Source organism: Magallana gigas, chromosome 6 (genome assembly GCF_963853765.1).
Source record: "Magallana gigas chromosome 6, xbMagGiga1.1, whole genome shotgun sequence".
Classification (NCBI taxonomy): Eukaryota; Metazoa; Mollusca; class Bivalvia; order Ostreida; family Ostreidae; genus Magallana; species Magallana gigas.
Window position 1 is genome coordinate 4472934 of NC_088858.1, and position 20567 is coordinate 4493500.

The following is a 20567-nucleotide window of genomic DNA, read 5'->3' on the forward strand; positions in this document are numbered from 1 at the left end:
AATGGGAAGACAGAACAACAACAATGCAAATTTATGTGATGTATCAAAGTCAAGATCCAGTAATACACATCATGTAGTTAGATCTGTTTGTATCTGATGAGCCATTTGGCTTAAAGAATAAATAAACTAAGCTAAACTAAGTTACACTCCCGATGGCCGTTTCATTACTTTGATTGAGGTACATGCTCACAATCATCAATACATAAACATGACAAAGTATAAAACAAATACTACCCTACACATTGAATTTCAGGAAATTTTAGCAACATTACCCTCATCAAATACATATAAATCAGTTAACAGTGCTGCATTGATTTTCAAACTATAGATGTTACATAATTCAAATGACGAGTCAAAAACAAAATAATTTTTCTTTTTTTTTTCAATTGGCAGGGGAAAACACTGCTTTGTAAAGTAATTCTTGTTTATCTACCAGTAGACACCAGATTATAAGATAAATACAGTGAATGCTAACCATGTCATTAAAAAGGAAGTCATTGATGTTATTAATAAAGATCACTTTTTTGCAATTACATGCATTAATACCAGATTTTCACTTTTTTCATTACCAAGAAAACAAAAAGCATCTGCCATGCCAGTGAAATGACTTAACAGAACAATGGACACTTAACCACAGAATGTGACAAATACCCTCCTTAATGAGGTAAAAATTAACATTATTTATCAAATGAGAAGCATCCACATCTAAAGGTCTGGGTTTTGGGGTGAATATCCACATTACAAAGGTTCATTAATTCATGTTACAAACACCCATTGCACAGGCAAGCTCTAGTTTGTCCCTCTGGACAGTTAGAATGATGATTTTTTATTAGAACTGTGTCATTGAAAAATTACTTCTGACAAAAAAAGATGTTGCTGAGGAGAAACTATTACATTAAAACATCAAAAACTGGAAATGGAATTCACACAATATAATGAGCATACCACACCAAATCGGATCAATCTTGAGTTAACCATTGGAATCTAATCAAACAGCTGAGAGTACAGCTTGTCACACTTAATGGTGATTACAATCAAGTCATCATTGTCAAGTCATCATTGCATGTATGTTCTGAATTATGAATTATTACACAACTAAATGGACTCAGACACAAGAGGATCATTTACAGATTTGAACCACCCGAAAGTCCCGAACCAAATTAGACATCTGAAATAATCAGAAGATGTGTTTAAGGCAAAAGCCCTCTCCCATAAAGCCTGATTAATGGCATCATCAATCAGTAAATGCAGGTTGCAGGCCATTTTACCTTGCAGAAACGAGGAGACCTGGGAAATGCAGCAATGAAATACCAACGCTGACATCCAATTGACTGCTTGCCAAAACAATATGCCATTCTTGATAAGTTCCCATACACCTCTAATCAATACTATTAAGTGTATCACGAACTATACACAGGTCTTAAAAGAATGCAAAAGCTCATAAAAGCAGTGAAACTTTATCCCTTTTCACCAGATAGCAGAATCTTTGCTGATACATTGAAGAAATCAAGGGTGACTCATTAAAATATGGCACATATCTTGTCGTTTATCCAGGCATAAAATCCATGACATTTACATGAAGGACTTACAGGTGAGGTGATATTTATCCCCCTTTTATTTCTGGCCCTTTTGCCCTCAATGTCAGCAGGCGAATTTAAAGGGGCATGGTTACCATTTTGGTCAAGTTCTATTTTTCTGTTTTTATTATTAACAATATCTTAGGAATGCATTTTTAATGATCAAATAAAATTTGAGAGTTGGTCATAGAGTAATAAGCAAAATACAGGGCTCACATTTCTTTGCCATGTAAACAAGGCTCGTGCCCTGTTTGTGTGTACGGTACATAGGTTCAATATATTATAGTAGTAAAAATCTTTTTCAAGCTGATTTGTCTATGTTCCTATTCATTTAATGCAAAAATAAACAGTTCCTCACACTTAGCTCATTCATTTTAGGTCTAAATCTGGAATTTTCCTTCAACATTCAAAATGTAAACAAAAGCTTTGTTTACCTGCAGGTACATAGCAAAAAATTGTAAGCTCTGTAATTCACTTACTCAACGAATGACACTCAAACTTTGGTTGCTTATCAAATATGCCTTACTGAAGCATTGTAAACATTGAAATCGGAAAAATAATTTTTGACCAAAATCGTGACCATGCCCCTTTAAGACTGGGCGAATTCCAATGCCTAAAGATGTGACAAAACTGTTTGCCAAGTATAGAGGGGAGAAATTACAGGGTCCAAAATAACCCTGTTTACAGTATTTACAGAAACAAAAGAGTAAATGTAATTTTTCATTTTCTTAGACAACCAAGGCAATTTGGGTAGAAATATGACAAATGAGGCATCCTAGGGAAGAAAAGGAAGAAAAAGGACAACATCAAATAAGTAAGGGTCTGCACCATTCTCAAGAATGATCAATTTGACTACAAATCAGTGAAAATAAGCATTTCTGCTAAAAAAAATTACATCTCAAGTAAAAGAAATAAAGGGGAAAACTTATTAATTTTTACAGATTTGAGTGAGGAATGGCTACTGAGAGTTACAGAGCCCTAATACTATGCTCATGCATTATCATTATCTGCATTATCTAACACAGAGATCTGCTGATCCAGAGAAATGGCCACATTGTCAGCACCCAGCACCCAGTCATCATCATCATGCCTACTTAGCACAACAACAGTGCATATTTACTGTGATCTAGTCAAAGCCAAGATCCAGTAATATACATCATGCGGTTAGTCTCCTACAGGCTACATGGATTGCCTGATTCACCCTCATCTGTATCTCCATCCAAAACAGCAGATAGATTATCCATCACTGTGAATGGAGTCTGACCATCACAGAACTTTAGTCATGCAGTTATACAAGCTGCACAGAACCACTTTATTTAACTCTTGTTTTCCTTTACTTGGTTATCTATGTACCACATCTCTGGAATTAAACTAAAAACATTTAAAATAGTCATCAAGGTAAATTTCACATAACCTTTTTCTTAATACTGGAAAGAAAGTACCCATTTTGAAATATTCATCAGCCAATGATGTTGCAAGCTTTCTTTAGAGAGTAAGATAAGATATCAACAGAAGGTGTTACCATACACATGAGCATATCCATCACAAATGTCAATGATAATTTTTTATATGTGCATTACAAAATCTACATTTTCCCTTCCACTAAACAGCCGAAAATATTAACTTATATTTACATTTTTCAGTGTCTTTGCCCGTGATAACACTATGAATCGATTTGTAATGTACAGTCAAATAAATTCAAATGACATTTTGGCGCAAGCAGGGTTTGCGAAATTAAATGAAATGAAAATTACACAGATATGCCAATATTCTAATATCTTATCATATAATTGTGAAAAATTAATACAAATATAGGTAATAAGAAATTATTCTTCGAGTATTATGACGTGATAATTTTAGGTGTGGCTTTGGGTTTGGTTTCAACATATAAGAATACTAAGTGTATTTAAAACTGTGTTTAGAGGTTTAAGCATTTTCTCTGTTCTTTAAACCTGCACTTTCTGCTCTTAATAAAAAAATGATTATAAAATCTAATTTTAAATATAGAAATAAATGCATTACTTTGGAATTATCTACCACAGTTTGGGCCAATTTTAGGGGTTGTCAATGTTTTAAAGGTCAGTAGGAATGTAATGCTGTATGTATAAAGAATGAAGACTGTCTCATGATTCATTGGAGATTGAAATTCCCAGGAGGATACCCACAAAATCCACACACAAAATGGAGCCACCATAAATTCTAATGATTCCACAGACCTGGTGGTGGTATACTGAATCCTAGCTAGAAGAGTGCATGTTAATAACGTTAATAACGTTAATTCTTTTTTACAGTGATGGTAAGGACAGTAAAATCATATGGATGGTATAAAATCTCTAAAAATCATGAAATCACCAGACACATTCTGGGGAGGGCTTAACACCAGCATCAGATAAAAGTAACCCCTGAAACCTGATGACTGCTAGTGACATTTCTATGTGTATAAAGCTCCTGTTATGGTATCAGTTTGTAATGTGTAGGCTATAAATGGTTTAAAGGCCATAAGGGTTAGAATATACAAGGTCTATTTATGTTAAATATGCTATTTTTATATTATTCAAAAGTTTTCGAACAAAAACCATTACCATATGAAAAACAGTATCAAAAAACCTTTACACCAAATGAAGTCGAGCAAAAACTGAACTGTCTTATACATTTGCACCAAAAGTGTACACACAGTACTTAGCCAATTGGTAGATAGGTTTTACAGTAAGCAGTTTACATTTATATACTTTGAAGTGCACCACACCTAGTGACACTGACATCACTTTCAGATTCAAGAAATTCTAATACATTCTTTGTCGAGTAGGTATATGTACTTAACAAACGAACTTTCTTCAGCTACTGAATGCTGACGATTTGTAGATTTTTTTTCGTAATGACTCCAACAACACAACAGAATGTCAGGAATAACTAGTACAGGAGCTAGGTTATAACTCACAGAGTTCACCAGGTCTGTGCTCGGCTCACCTTGAACCTGTACTACAGGAAACTAAGCGTGAGATGGAACTGGATCTGAGACATCTACTGTCAAGCACCTGTATGTCACAATGCTGAGACGCCACTCTGATGGTGCAGAGAGAGCCAGCCAAATCTTTCCTCAGCCAGGCTATGAGCCATTCATACTCACGACCTTATACTAATTGTCTCATTCATCACCTGATGTTGCCAAAATAATTGAAATCTTCTTTTGAGTACAACAAATGGAGTGTTTTGCTATTTAGCCATTAAGATTGTGCGTTCCAATCAGAGTCTTGTCACTGTAGGGTAACCAGTGGATCTATCAATCAGACGTATTGCGTAAATATCTCCTCAAAACGCAAGACTTCCACAGTACAATTTGTGCAGGCCACAAGAAAGGGTTGGCTGATGGGGTAGGGGTGTTTCAACAATAACTAAATCATACTCCATAATCTGTTTATGTCTGTTTATGTGGTAAATCTGTAACATTTTTATTTGCACTAGTCATTAAGACAAGACAATATGTCTGTGTTCTGCAGTTTATATGATGTGCATGCAAAAACAGCAAAATCTCGACTGTATCATCTCAAAGATGGTAAATACACAATTAATGCATGTAGCTAAAATTATCCAAAACATAATAGGTACACACACATTATCTACTCAATCCCTGTATATTAATTTGATTACAGCCTCAGGATGGTTAACTTCAATTTCATTAATGAACATTTAAATGCATGAACACATGTCCCATTAATATCAGGTACCAACTAGGGGGGATAATTCAGCTGCCTCTGGATTCAAAAATAAAATTCATAATCTACAGCCTACCATGGAGTAAAAAAATGAAATACAAAATGCAAAGAAACCCATCAGCTAATTACACATACAGTACATATTTCTATTTATTCAGCAAACGATTACCAAAAGTATTAAATTGTAGCAGAAAATATACTTTTATCCCAAACTTCTAAATATGTTTCAATATTACCTGGTAATTATACATTTTTTTATGTTTAAATCCAAATGTAATTATAAAAATCTAATTTATTAATTTCAAAATTTTCAATGTGGTGATCATACCTCTGAATTTTTTCTGATGCATAAGTGTTGGCAAGCGAATTTTAAAAATCCGTACATTTCTAAACATATGAGCGGCCCGAGAGGTGCACACAGCCATGTTTATCATACTCCGCTACTATGACACCGTACTGTGTCGCTATAACTTCCTCACTTCATGGTAGCAGGGAAGGGGGAAGTCTGTGCAGCCTTGCCATAATAATAAGGTATTGATCACCAGCGTCTGTATACCAATGGTGTATATCTGACAGAAAAATGCCCTGCCAGCAATACGCCAACAACACACTGGCCAGAAGATAAGCTGTGGATGAGATTTATTGTTGTGGGGAGGAGAGTTTGGTGCACCTGAGAGAGACTGCAGCTTGTGTGACAGGATACTGCCACTCGGTGGCCATCCATGTGTTGTCAGGCCATTGCCTGTTGATTTCTGGCCAGACAAGATTAGTAGCCAAGTCTGGAGGGATGCATGTCTAACACAACAGAAAGGTGAAGTGGAAAGAAGAAATTGTCATTGATTAAATGTCATGTAAAGCCCCGTTATATAGCAACCCAAAATATTGTTCGTCATAAATAACCTATTCACACCAAACATCTAGCAGTATAGAAGTCAGTAAGTCAGGGATATTCTGTATCCCTCTCTCGTCCCAAGAGAGGGATATTTTCCAATTTCTTTTGCATTTACATATTTCAGTTACATTTATATTTGTCTACTGATCAACTCATTTTGCTGATCAATTTAACTTAAAAATTCAACAACAAAAAATACTACTAAGAGGAATAGATTTACAAAATCTTTTTTGTGGTTCCATTTCTACCTGTAATATCAAGTGATAGCATGAAGAAAAAAAAACTACAGCAATCCAATCTAATGATCAGTGACAAATATACAACATTGTAATCTTTTATTTGTGCATTGTAGCTGACGGTGACAGTTGATTGCTTTCTAAGGAAAACATCAATAAGACAGAATTCAGGAAAAACAGATCAAGTCTAGATGTTGGGGTCTCAGTTCTGACAAACAGCATCCCTGGTGTCACAATGTCTGTTTAATTGATGCCTGCATCCATAAAACTCCCAGCACTCAATCTGCATTTCTCTAGCTATGCCTTTATATCATTCAAAGCATCTCCATATTGGCTTCAAAGCTATAGATAAATGTAAATTGAGTCGTCTATGCTCAGCCTAATTTCAGTTCATCATTGTGCCAAGGTTGATAACTCTTACCACCTTGTCAGTTTTATGATAGAGACAGACATTAATATACCTTTCAGGTGTTTGGTGGGACAAAAATCAGATTTCAAGAATAAAACCTATGCAAAATAACTTTTAAAGTTTTGGTTCTCTATGTTTTCATTTTTATACTTTTATTTACCCAGCAGTCAACTTTTGAAGAGTGTAAAACATACCAGGTACACATGAATAAAGCAATTAAATACGCCAAACAAATTATAATACCTAATTACTAAAATGCTGTAACAATAAATTTATTCATCCTTTATTGCTTCCAATTCTCTACAGAGAATTTATCTGTATTCCCAGCTAAAGATTTATTCTTGGAACTGTTTCAAATACCGGTACATGATATTGGACTATTTTGACTGTATCATACTTTTAATTTCTCACTTTCTGATTATTACTTCATGTCATAGATCACTGCAATGAATCCCCAAAAAGTTCAATGATCATAGTAAAATGTATTATAAAGATAACATACTTGTAATGATTAAAACCTTTCTCACAAACAAGTTGTTCATTAATTTCCTACACCAGCAAGTTCATTTTACACTCTGTTTAAATAGATCTTCAGATAAATTCACAACCGTGTCATAAAAACCCTACAGAGAATTGATAAAACACATTAAAAACTAAACGCAAGCAACGAACAGGAAATTAAAATGTTCAAAGGAATTCAGCATCTTACTTGGTGTAAAAATCAATTTGGTTCTAAACAAAGGGAATATCATTTGAAACTTAAGTTAAATACCAGAATAAGATGGCAGGAATGAAATGCTACTCTGATGAGACAATATACTTCATAACAGTCACACCGTCTTCAGAGACATGTTCATGATGTTTATCTATATCAAATATCTAAAGATTTCGTTATAGAGTGATGAGGGATAGAAAATTTCATAACATTGGGAAAGCTGTTGCTTTAGCAAGCAACAAAGCAATAGATTGTGGTTGTACGTTTGCAAGTAGATAGCATTGTATGATAAACAATTAGGTACAACCAATATACTCCAGGCTTGAAAACAGTAAAAAATAAAATGATGAGACGTTTTCATACAAAACAGCTGGCCAAAAGTTTGTTGGTGGAAGGAGAAAGGGGTGTCAAAGTTCTGTCAAATGTTTCTTGTGTCTTCATTCAAAAAATATAGTGGTATTTACAATAGTTACCACATGTTGAAAAATTCTTTCTTTTAAATTTATTTGAAACGTGGAAATGAATATAAGGTTTGACATAATATGATTTAAAGAACCGTGCAAATTTGAAGATTCTACACCAATAATTCCACAATTAATGATGCTTTATCCCCTCTACAACAAGTTGCACATGGGGATAAAAGTAAAAATAAATGAATAAGAGGAAAAAACAACAGGAATCAAGTAGGTAAAACATTATTCAGAAAAATCATTATAATAAAGTGTTCTAACTTTTAATTAAAAAGCCCTAAATTTGTTACATCTGTGTTTATTGTATCCAATTATTGCTGTACTTGTCTCCTGTTGGAGGGTGTGCATATTCTTGTCTTTAAACACCCCTCCCCCCTCCATTTCTCATATGATATCAAAATATATGTAGATTGATCTAAGATTATTTTCCAAACATCACTGCTTTATTTTTTGTCTTCATTGTTTTCTAATTAAGAGCAACTAAACATTAATATCTTATTAATAATAATTAATACTGATAATCTTAATTCCTTGACATGCTAAAATATGTATAGACACAGTGACTGTGATATTCTGGAAAACACAGATTTTGTTTACATCAATTAATAATTTTGTGGTTTTCCCATAAGAAGTTTTAAGAATAAATCTTAAGAAATTCGTTTAATTTAATTAATTTGTCTAGACAATTATATATATCCTTTTTGTTTTTTTGGGGGGGGGGGGATGAGGTGGCATATGTAAACTAATATAAAATTTCTTGCCATCAAAGAAGTGATGAGATTATGGGATCTGCATCCATGGATCCATTTGCACACATCAAATTTATCCATTCAGAACTCCAATGTCAATTAATACAGAAGTTCATTTAATGAAACATGACTTATGAAATTTTAAATAGACTATTGTGTCCTCTCTTTCATCTGATACACACTATGAACAAAAAGCCCACAACAATGTTTATTAATTAGTAATTTCTGTGAACAAAAACTAGAACATGTCTAGTTGTTCACTAATTTAACTTTCAGTAATTCATTATTTCACAACAACAAAATTATTTAATGACATGTCTTATTATTTCTGGAAAATTACATCATGTGATGAAGAGATTATGCAATACATATTAATCTTTGTCATAGAGTTTTCTAAATTTCTTCACCTGTCCAGTACATTATCAACAGTCATCGCAGTTAAAACAAAAAAATTAAACTCATTAAAATGACAGGAGTGCATGTTTTAATTGGAGAGATGGACAGAAATAATGCCTAGTCATGCTTACTGCGCAGGTCTTCAAAACCAATCATCCTTAAAAACAGGATTTCTTATTTAAAATCATTTGTAATTACAAGGTCAATAGTTCAAAGAATACATCAACTTTAATACAGATTGATGTGAAACCTGCAGGCTATAAAAATAAACCTAGAAAAGGAGGTAAAAGCCTCTCATCCCTGTCCGTCTTTGGTGTTGTACTGAGGAGTTTTGTGTCGGAAGTGAACTGACTGTCGTCACGTACACCGATCAGCAGGGAAGGGCACAATTTACATCACAATACAGCCATCCACAACACAATGAGGGATGTTAAGTCAAGTACATACGGAACTGCAGTTTTTATTAGTTGTACTTTTCAAGTTAACAAAATGTGTCATTGAATAAAATTCTAATTTTTAATGTTTTAAATGCTTTTTTGGAATAAATACATAGAAAATTAATTCCATAAATTTTCTTGAATGCACAATCATGATGAAACTTTTATGTAAATTACTGCACGAACATCAAAATGGTAATTCCCCTAAAATTAATATCTAAGTCCACAAATTGACAAATCCTTTTCTAGTTTGAGCATCAAATAATTCCACACTCATTGATATTTGATTAAGATATTTGAATTTTCTATTCAGCAGTAAAGTAATAAAACAATTCAATTACTATAAAGTGAATAAATGTATTAATCAGTCATCAGTTTAAGTTCAACAAAGAGTAATTATCTGCATAAGGAATGTATTTCACAAAAATCTTTCCCTTTATCATTACCACTGCAGCACTGAACACAAAAAATGAAGTGTAAGTGACAGCATTCCTTAATATTTCATGATTCTACTGATGTCCCCAGATACCACAGAATGATAAATATTGGTCATTTTAGTACATATATGACTCTGACCGTTGAAAATTGCTGACAAAACCCCCACTAAATGCATGTCTTTGGCAGGTACATGTACAGACATTTATCTTTCTGATATTTTTTATACATCAATCAATCACATTATACATACCTACATCACTGATAGCAGGGCTCACACTACGGTCAACTGCATGTGTTGAACATGCAGCTCAACTCGATTACAGACACACAAAGACACAAAATAGCTGGTTCTAATAATTTTGTTAGTGACTTTTTTGATTTTAGTACCTTTGACTCCAAAATTTTAAACTACTATACATCATGTTCATCATTCTAGTAAGGTTTTTGGTTTCTTTGTGATAAAGACTGTTTACCAGGTTCATTATACTGTTATACCGTTTATCCGGGGGTTTTTGTGTGTCACAAAATTTGCAAAAATAGGGAAAATATGTTACGTTTTTAATTTGCGTCAGTCATTTTTTGCGATTTAAACAGTTTCTTATAGAAAATGATACAGGATATAATTTCTGTATATTGAATTATTTGCCATTGAAAAGAGATCACGAAAAAAAGAAAGAAAATAAGATCATCGCAAAAAATACCGGATATATGGTATATCTATAATTCAACAGGGGCATAGACAGATAAGTCAAATAAATGTTTCAAAGTAGCATTTCATAGTATTCTAACCACTACCTAGATGTGATAAATGGAATTCCTACTCTCATATAAAGATGAAGCAAACTGATTATCAAATTTAAATACTGTTACATGAACATGAGCATGCCTCTTTCATTACTGACTCTATCATACAGATAGATCAAATGCTACAACATCCGTACACATTTGCTAGAGTCAAAGATATTATGTTGTCATATAAAGTATAAGTGTTTTCGTGATGTTTTTATCATGATAGTAACTTGTTTGTTCTGATTTGGGCCTTTTTACATTTTCAATTCTTCAAATTGTGTGCAATAAAAAAAACTGGATAAGCCTTAGATAAAAAGTTTAATAGTAAGAGCACTGGATCCAAAATGAGAAAGAGATGACGTGTTTCTAATGTACTCCTTAGCATATATAGATCTTCAAATAAGGGCAACATTCAGTAGGGTTTCTGGTGACAAAGCCATTATTTAAAAGTGAAGGAGTGTTTTATACAAGAAGTGGTTATCATATCATATGTAATGTTCTTATTCATATTATTCAATTAATTAAAAAATGTATATCTGAAGTAGTGCATCCTCTACATCCAATTGCTAAATCTCGCACACTTTAACACAAATGTTGGAACAGAGGGAATTAATCTTACCCTTTTCTAAGTATTGCTTCATCCGTAAATAATTCAGAATGAGTTCCAGTAATGAGTTCTTGTCCATTTTACTCAAGGCTGACGGTTCATAGGGAAGCAAGTCTATCAGGTTGGCCATTTCTACCGCCTCTTTATCTCGCCGGCCTTGGGCCGCTACCCTCGACTTCTCTGCTCTGTATCAAGATAAGAATATGATCAAACTACCTGTATATTAAATGTATTATATTTCCATTATTTTGACCATAATATTAAGTGCTATTGATTCATATATTGTGAGATATAGCTAAGTCATTAAGTCTTATTCAATTACAGACTGGACATTAGTTTTATCATTATTTGCAGGCATCCAATAATCATTTAGCTCAGATTTATTAATCCATGTCTATTACTGCAATCAATGATAATGAAATGACAATGAAATATCTAGCATTGATCTGTTTCCATCTACTGTAAAGTTAAATAATTTATACTGCTATTAGACAATACATTCAAGAAGGGGGTGTAATGGAATGGCTGTATTTTTTAAAGCTTCATTATTCTTCATAATAGTTCAGTTCATCTCATCATAGATTATGAATTCTACTTTAACTTTCTTTAACTGGTACAAATAGATAGGGCAACAAATTAATCACTTCCTAGTGCAACACATCCAGAGTATGAGTATACACTATGTTTCCTTATGAAAATAATTTCTATCAGAAAACAGTAAACAATATACTAAGTACTAATGGAGAAGACACAGTACCCTCACTGTTATGGACTGATGCATGAGAGTGTGACAATTATAGTAGTATAGTCTGCTATTGTACTTGTTGGTGTACACACCTTGTTAGTCTCCGGCCCTTGACGCCGGTTTCCATCTTCTCTAAGTGCTCCACATTTTCAATCAGCTGATTGTTGTCCTGTACTGACAACATCTTTATTCTGAAAAATTAATATTTCCTATTAAGTTTTTGAAAACATAAATGACCAGCAATCAGTGGAAATTGCAACTTTTTCCAGCTTCACTTCCACAAAAATATCATGTACAGTACATTTACATATAATTGGATATGCAAGTCTTAAATTAATTGCCAACTTGCATCCACAGACAGCTGACATAATGCTGCTATTCATTAAGTAGTAATTCTTACCTATGGAACCAGCTACTGATTTTCAAATAAGTCTTCAACCCTCTTGAATATTTTTCATTTTCCTCTCTCTCTCTCTCTCTCTCTCTCTCTCTCTCTCTCACTCTCTCTCTCTCTCTCTCAAAATTAAGTGGTATTATGTCAAAAGAATTAAGCTATGTTCATCAAGTTCAACAAAAAATAATCCACGTGCAGCTGGTGCAACACACAACTTTAAAAAATTAGATAATATCTTACAGAAAAATATGGTAATTTCTATCCAAAGCCCCTTTTTAGATCATGGATTTCAGAAAAGATCACAGATTTTAGAAAAATATCATTTAGCTATAAATAGATAGATATATAATTCCTTCACACATGTTTACTAAAATGTCAAAAAAGAAAAATCAAGATTTGGTTCTAAAACTTCATTAGAAAACTGTCAATACATGTAGAGTTTAAACATTTTATTCTTTCTATATTGTAATAAGCAGCAGCCTAGAAATCACTGTAAATATATTGTAACCATGAAGTCATAATTTTATATTATAATGCGATAAATATAGAGTTACCTTCTAAATTTCATTTTGGTAAACCTGTTCAACTTACAATCATTCACAATATCATGTCTCTCAATAATGCTTAAAGAACCAACTAACAATGATGAACATAGAATAATAATTATCTTATGAAGGGAACCCGTCTCGCTTGAGTGAACACCAATTAACTAGTTATAATGCCAGTCCAGGTGAATTCCGATTAGGTAACCAAATTGTTGCGACAGCAGAATTCTGGGACATGTAATAAATAATACAAACACCAAATCTATTCATATTTCGTCGTTAGAAATTAAATAGGTCATATTTTGACCGACATTGCTCCAACCTAAGATTTGACAGGTGCTCAACACCTATAAAAACACTTACTTTTTGTACACTGACATGTTGATCCTTTATTCACGCGTTCAGCCAAATTTCGATTTCCAGAAATCCCAAAATAACATTTTAAGGCAATAATCACAAAACAAAAGTATCAAAATATTTTGATAAACTTTTCTCAATCCTCCATTGCTAACATCACAATGACGGCGATTATCCCCAAATCCTTAGTCATGAAAACGTTTGTTTTTGGTACACCTGTACTTTATTGTGTTTTTTATTTCGCGCCATTTTTCTTGAACAAAAAAACCCTCCTGCTTGTTTAATATTATAATGTTTAGTTATATTATACATAATTATTATTACCTATATTGTATAAACTACAGAGCTAAATAAAAAAATAATTATACTTTCCTGTTTATATATTCATTGTCGAACATGGCAAGTAACATCATTATAAGATTGCTGTTATAATTTGTGTGTAGTATAATTTTTACACTTTACAAAATCTTCTTTTTTCATTCTGACGAATTAATAGATATTGCATTGGCTGATTCACAATCAGAAACTGTGCCATAGAGCAGATTCGCCGTTGTTGATTGTCCTTTAATTTAGCGTGTTTAGTCAGGGCACTTGAGTTTTGTCTCATATTTACTTGATCCAGAGCTTGATTTTGCTCTCAGTTCCAAAAATTTCTTCATATCATGATGTCCGTATTTTTCTTCATTCAAAACAGTATTTGAAATTTATCACAGTTGTAAAAATCACAGGATAAAAATTGAACACTTTGGATAAAGTTTTAAATCTCATTAAACAAAGAAAAAATAGAATTTTGATAAAATTGACCCGATAAAATAAAATATATATTATTAATTTTATAAATAATGTCCCCAACATATCAATCAATGACGTGGATTAAATAGCTATCAAAGTTTCTCAATCTGTTTAAGCATTGTTTTTAAAAGGTACACGTATATATACATGTATGTTACGAAAAACTAGATAAAATATTTTTAAACTAAATTTAAAAAAATAATAAAAAAAAAAAACCCCACAAATAATAGATAGACAGATTAATCAAATAATATTCATGCAATATTAAAAAATTCATTACCATAAGTTTCAACAGTTCAAAGCACATGCATTTTTGTCATAGAAACATGCAGCAGTTTCTTTAATAGTTTAGATTTTTTAAAAGTTAGATTTTGAACTAAAAGCTCTTTCACGAATAAAATAAAATGGAAAAGGTATATTTTTAAGTGCTACAAAAGTTTGGTTATAATATTAACATCAATAAACAATCTCTGCGACTTCTTCTGATTTTAACGACGGTTTATACTTTTGTTTCAACGAAATACTACTGTACATCCACGTCAATGCAGTTAAACATTGTACAAGTTACTATTTTTTTTCTTCTATCCAATCGTGGTACAAGTTATTCATAGAAGAAAAATGGCTGCGCCGGTGACAGATTCCGTGCGAGAAAAAGCTTTGGCAGACTATAGAAAGAAGCTTCTAGAACATAAAGAACTAGAGGCTCGATTGAAAGAAAGTATGTTTCAATATCTGAATCGTTTGGTAAATAAAAATCAGTTTAAGTTGAGGTAGAAACAATGAAACCAATATGCTTTGTATGTACTATTTATGCTTTGTCATGTCTCTGTTGCTATATATTGTGTGTTTTCTAAGCACATTCTTACATGTGTTTATGCTACAAATATTTCTATAGAAAATGCAGATAAATAAGTGAAAGCATTGGAAATGTTCATCTCCATTTACAAGTGGTGCACAGCCCGCTTTTGGGGGTTTTACTCCAATTTTGTGGTCAAGCCACGAACACTCTGCAATGATATCTACCCCATGTTATAATCATAAAATAAAGTATCTTACTTTAATCAAGAGTACATCACTAATATGTAAACTGTGTGACCGTTGGACCGAGCGCAGATTCAACACAGTACTAGTGCAGTTTGATTTTTATAGAACAAAATTTATTTGAAACGCACACACTGACAGTATAGGATCTGTCTGAGAGCCTACTCAAATCATTAGCCAAAGTTTAACTCAACGTCGCGTGATCAGTCTACATTATGAGTCATGTTTCAGACGTAAGACATACACATTTTGTCTTCGGAAAGTAGAGTTACGTTATTCTGAACTTTTTTAAAATTTCTTCTTTCATTGTTTATCAACTTATTTCGTATAAATGCCGTGATAATAAAATTAAATACCATATTCAGTATCTAAAAGATCAATTCCTTGATTTTATTAATGTTTTTATTTTCCATCTGATAATTTGATAAGACCTACATAGAACTAGTCATATTTCTTGGTTAAAGAACTATATTGAATCTTATATGGTGTCCCGTTTTATTTCTTTTAATTCAAATTACCTTCTATTGAAACACTGGAACATTTTATTAGAGTTTAGGGGCAATAGACAGCGATAAGTACCAGTCAATCAATGATCGAACTAACTTTTTAATAACTAAATGGCTCCCAATATGGCGCCACCCAGGGCTGGAAGAATTTTTTTTTGGCTTAGTACCCCTGATTCAACTTTCATTTTTCACTGATTTTCTTATATATACGTGTTACCATTAATCCTCGCTTCGCGAGGCGGGCTTTGCCCGCCTCTCGCTGCACTCGGTATAATGTGGTTAAATTTCATCTCAGAAACAAGTACCAGCGGGTCAAACATTTTTTTGATACCTCTATTTATATAATAGTGTTGTGTTGTACTATGCCTAAATAGTAGTCAGGGTTTGATACATAGTGCACGAGCCGGAGGCGAGTGCTCTATGTATCAAACCCTGACTACTATTTAGGCATAGTAAATGCACAACGCAACACTATTGTTATTATTATGCCGACTGTTGAATATACTGACGTGCTTTGCTATGTTTGAGTGTTGACTAGTCCCTAAAAATAATCACCGGAAAAGCAAGTGTTTGTTGTTTTTTTTTCAAATTAATCAGTTGATTTGATTGTGTATTTAATCAACAAGTTGTTGTACAATAAAAAGTCAACAAAGGTAAACCTTTGTTGACTTTTTATTGTACAACAACTTGTTCTTTTAAAGATATGAGAGATGTTTGACCTTACTGAGAAAACTTGAAATGTAAATTAGCAGACGAAATCTCATTTAATTTTTTTCTTGTACATTCTTTATCAAGCGTCATTTAAAAAAGCGTTTTTGTGATTCTCATGTAGAATTTCTTTAAAAAATGTTCAATCAATTTGTTCAGAAGTTTATCAGAAACTTTACTTTAAAATTACCATCAATATTGTCATAATCATGACATCAAATACGGAAATGCGACAATTTTTTGTAGAAAAATCAGAAACATAAAATAAAATAGCACGAAATATAGCGAGAACACATATAATTTTTTTTACACAAATAATTTGTAAATTACGTTTTCTTTACACATAGAAACCATCGATAAATTCGTCTAAATTGTTTATAAGCTATTTTTCTAAATAACTCCATCTCGAATATAAAGAGAAATATGCTCATTTTCCTATATATTTCATTAGAAAAGCATCAAAACAGCACCACAAACAACACTAAGTTTAGAGCGGTATTGCATACAACTAGCGTAGGCAAATTTGATAAAACAATTTATATAATGAACTGTGTATCCTAAATAACGATTTTAAAAATTTTCAGGGCATGTTTTCTCATGAGATTTTTTATGGGGTAAACCCGCGACCTACCTTAAACCACATAGTGCCTGTAAGTAAAGGATGGGCAGTGACCTTGTAGGTCGAAGCAAAGTCCTCAAAAATACTTTTCATCCTAATGTCCTTTATAAAGTGGGGGCATTTGAGATTGCCACCTTCTCAACAATGTCTTGATTTAATTGTACTTGATCTGTTCTTTTTCATTAGAAAAGAATAAACTCAAATGAGCAAAATTTGATTTTTGCTGGGATAAGGTTAGATAAAATAGAGATACCACATAGTTTATTGAGAACCAAATTGGAGTAAAACCACCAAATATTAGGCTTATTTTGTCTACCTGGAAATATTGTATACACTTGTAAGAGTATGCTTGTATTTTATGCACTTAAATCAGTGTTTTATCTTTCACCGTAGTGCGAGAAAATGCCAAAGAGCTGAACAAACAGTATGACAAGTCCGAGAATGACCTGAAGGCTCTTCAAAGTGTAGGTCAGATAGTGGGCGAGGTTCTAAAGCAGTTAACAGAGGAGAAGTTCATTGTTAAAGCCACAAATGGGCCGAGGTATGTTGTGGGCTGTAGAAGGCAGTTGGACAAGAGCAAACTGAAGCCGGGGACACGAGTGGCCTTGGACATGACCACACTCACAGTAATGAGGTATTTACCTCGAGAGGTAGATCCACTGGTGTATAACATGTCAGTGGAGGATCCAGGGGAAATCAGTTACAACCAGATTGGTGGACTTGGGGAGCAAATTAGAGAACTTAGAGAGGTGTGTCAAATGGAAATGAATTTAAAGATTGAAAATATATCTGAGTAAATTAACAAATGTATAATATTGATTTTCAAAACAGTCTATTGTGAAGATATATTAACCTCACAAGATGATTTAATTATTGTTAAGACATTTTTGTGGGTAACATGATCTTATAGATATAGTTTGATTTTACAGGTAATAGAGCTTCCTTTAATAAACCCAGAGCTGTTTCAAAGGGTGGGGATTACTCCTCCTAAGGGCTGTTTGCTGTACGGACCCCCAGGGACAGGGAAGACACTGCTAGCCAGAGCTGTGGCCAGTCAGCTGGATGCCAACTTCCTTAAGGTAAAATAAAGTAGCGACTGCATGTATAGAAACAGAAAAAGGGCTACATATGTTGACCTGATACAGGCAGGTAATAAATGATTATGCAGTGAAACACGCTAAGTAACTTTCATTAAAGATATTATAGTTATACCCAATGATGTTTAAAAAGGAAATTTTTTAATATTTCAGGTTGTGTCAAGTGCAATTGTTGATAAATATATTGGAGAGAGTGCCAGATTGATCAGAGAAATGTTTGCATTTGCCAGAGACCATGAACCATGCATCATATTTATGGACGAGATTGATGCTATAGGTAAGTATTGCATAAATTTGAAATGTTTCTGATGCTAGAGAGATGATAAACAGGGCAAGTTAATACATGTATATGTATGTTACAGGTGGAAGAAGATTCTCTGAAGGAACTTCAGCAGACAGAGAAATACAGAGAACATTGATGGAGGTCAGTGTTACTTCTTTACTGAGAAAAAGAGGCATGAATGACTTATGCTTTTAAAAACTCTTCTTTTGTTGTGATTTAATTAGTTGCTGAACCAGATGGATGGCTTTGATGCTTTGGGTCAGGTGAAGATGATCATGGCAACAAACAGACCAGACACTCTAGATCCAGCTCTGCTCAGACCTGGGCGTTTGGACAGAAAAATAGGTAGATATTCTCTCCCATTGGAACCAAGTACATAAAATCAAGTTTTATTCATGCTGATCAAAGTTGGAGATCATATTAAAATTATTATAAAATTTTAATATTATAGGAAAAAGAGAAAATTCCTTAAAGGCAATTGTTTCAAAAGTAATAAACATGTACTTTTATTTTTGTAGAAATCTCTTTACCAAATGAACAGTCAAGGCTTGAAATTTTGAAAATCCATGCACAGCCAATTGCAAAGCATGGAGAAATAGGTATGACATTACAGTATTAGAATAAAATTGTCAGTATTGTAAATATACCGGTAAAAGGGATTTTAAAATACATAATTTAATGAAAATTGTTATGGCAACAATCTTGGTAAAAAAATATTTTTATATTATAAATGTACTAGTATACAATCCTACAGTTAGGTATTTCTAATAGTCAGCTAAAATTTGAGTGTCAGTGGTTGAGTTATAAGCAAGATACAGAGTTCACTGTAAACTAGGCTGGTGCCATGTTTTTGTTGGTCATTAAAAATGCCTAAATACTAACGCATTGTAAAAATAGACAAATAAAATTTGACCAAAAATGATGACCATGCTCCTGTAAGTGACAAAAGCTTCTTAAGGTGACTCACTACACTGTGAAATATTTTCTCAAATCAGCAGAAAATTACTTGATTATGATAGATATCATAGTGGATAAGAAGTATTTAAGTCTAACAGGCAAAAAATGTGCAATTTTGGATGAAAAATTACATTTTCAAAATTTAATTCAGTAAACATGAACAAAAGCTCCAGGTGGATTTGAACTCACGATCTGCGGTTCAGAAGGCCAGTACTGCAACCACTGAGCTTTGACGATATATAACCAAATCAAACAATATAAAAAGTTTAACAAAACATTTAAATCGCCACCTTGTGACATAGTGTCTTAAAAAGTATAAGTGTAGGTGTAGTGAGGTACCTTAATCAAAATTACCAATAAACTAAATGAAAAAAAATTAAAATGTTTAGAGGAAAGTAAGATTTGTAAAAAAAAAAAAAAAAATTGAAGAGATCTGAATTTACCAATGGTAATAGAGAATAACCTCACAAAATTTTTACAAAATCTTTTGTAGATTGGGAGGCTGTTGTTAAATTGTCTGATGACTTCAATGGAGCAGATCTCAGGAATGTTTGCACTGAAGCAGGTAGGGTCCATTTTCTTACAGTTCCTCTGAACAAACCTAAACTGCTGGCTGCTGGCTTTCTTTTCCTGTATATTTAATTCAAAATTCTATTTAACATTTTAGGAATGTTTGCCATTAGAGCTGAGCGAGATTATGTGATAGAAGAAGACTTTATGAAAGCAGTGAGGAAAGTTGCAGATAATAAGAAACTGGAAACAAAGCTGGATTATAAGCCTGTGTAAATTGACTGTAGAAACATGGACCTATAGCCTTTCATTGGCATTTGTGTTTAAAAGTTATAAAAAAACTTAAATATTAAAATGTAAAATTAAAAGAAAATTTGTGTGGTAATGTGGTAGAGTCAGAAATATGGCATTCCTACAAGCACTGGCTTGTTGGTTAACCATTTCACTAAATCAGTTGAGTGCTTGATTGGTATACCCCGGATAAAACCCCAGTGGAGGCAATATTGGTCTGTGATACCATTAAAAAAAATGTTGAAAATGTATGTACTTGGCAAAATAAGTGTTATATCTTTATGAACTAAACAC

At 32.9% G+C, this 20567-nt stretch overlaps 2 protein-coding genes and 1 long non-coding RNA gene across 6 annotated transcripts in view; 2 read left to right on the top strand and 1 right to left on the bottom strand.

Annotated features, from left to right (window-relative positions):
- The window catches only part of LOC105343010 (single-minded homolog 2), a 38652-nt gene extending 24992 nt beyond the window's left edge, over positions 1–13660 (bottom strand). The window contains exons 1-3 of one of the 3 annotated variants that reach the window (XM_034469434.2): positions 13476–13660; positions 12266–12364; positions 11441–11613 (exon numbers count right to left, since the gene is read on the bottom strand). In XM_034469434.2, the coding sequence (XP_034325325.2) occupies positions 11441–11613; positions 12266–12364; positions 13476–13492 (289 nt within the window). In that variant the 5' untranslated portion in view covers positions 13493–13660. Of the gene's footprint in view, positions 1–5618; positions 5760–11440; positions 11614–12265; positions 12365–13121; positions 13272–13475 lie in introns of those variants that run through there. The other 2 variants (XM_034469435.2, XM_034469438.2) reach the window with 2 other exon arrangements.
- LOC105343009 (uncharacterized) lies at positions 568–2897 on the top strand. Of its 2 annotated transcripts, none has more exons than XR_010714585.1 (3): positions 568–664; positions 2310–2391; positions 2519–2897. It is a non-coding gene; the product is annotated as an uncharacterized lncRNA (long non-coding RNA). The 2 variants fall into 2 exon arrangements; XR_004601526.2 differs by having other exon boundaries at positions 2603–2897.
- A 1160-nt stretch (positions 13661–14820) lies between the features above and the next one.
- Positions 14821–20355, top strand: LOC105343011 (26S proteasome regulatory subunit 10B). Its single transcript, XM_011450159.4, has 9 exons — positions 14821–14979; positions 17529–17884; positions 18065–18214; positions 18386–18509; positions 18595–18656; positions 18740–18860; positions 19034–19114; positions 19966–20037; positions 20140–20355. Exons 1-9 carry the CDS (start codon positions 14880–14882, stop codon positions 20256–20258), a joined length of 1185 nt encoding a protein of 394 aa, XP_011448461.1. The 5' UTR covers positions 14821–14879; the 3' UTR covers positions 20259–20355.
- Positions 20356–20567: the final 212 nt, after the last annotated feature.

What these genes read in the sequence shown, in the direction of transcription:
- LOC105343011 (XM_011450159.4), top strand. Translation starts at nt 14,880, where the DNA reads ATGGCTGCGCCGGTGACAGATTCCGTGCGAGAAAAAGCTTTGGCAGAC. An exon ending in AGAGGCTCGATTGAAAGAAA is followed by an intron (nt 14,980 to 17,528) that starts GTATGTTTCAAT and finishes CTTTCACCGTAG; the next exon opens with TGCGAGAAAATGCCAAAGAG. An exon ending in GAATGTTTGCACTGAAGCAG is followed by an intron (nt 20,038 to 20,139) that starts GTAGGGTCCATT and finishes TTAACATTTTAG; the next exon opens with GAATGTTTGCCATTAGAGCT.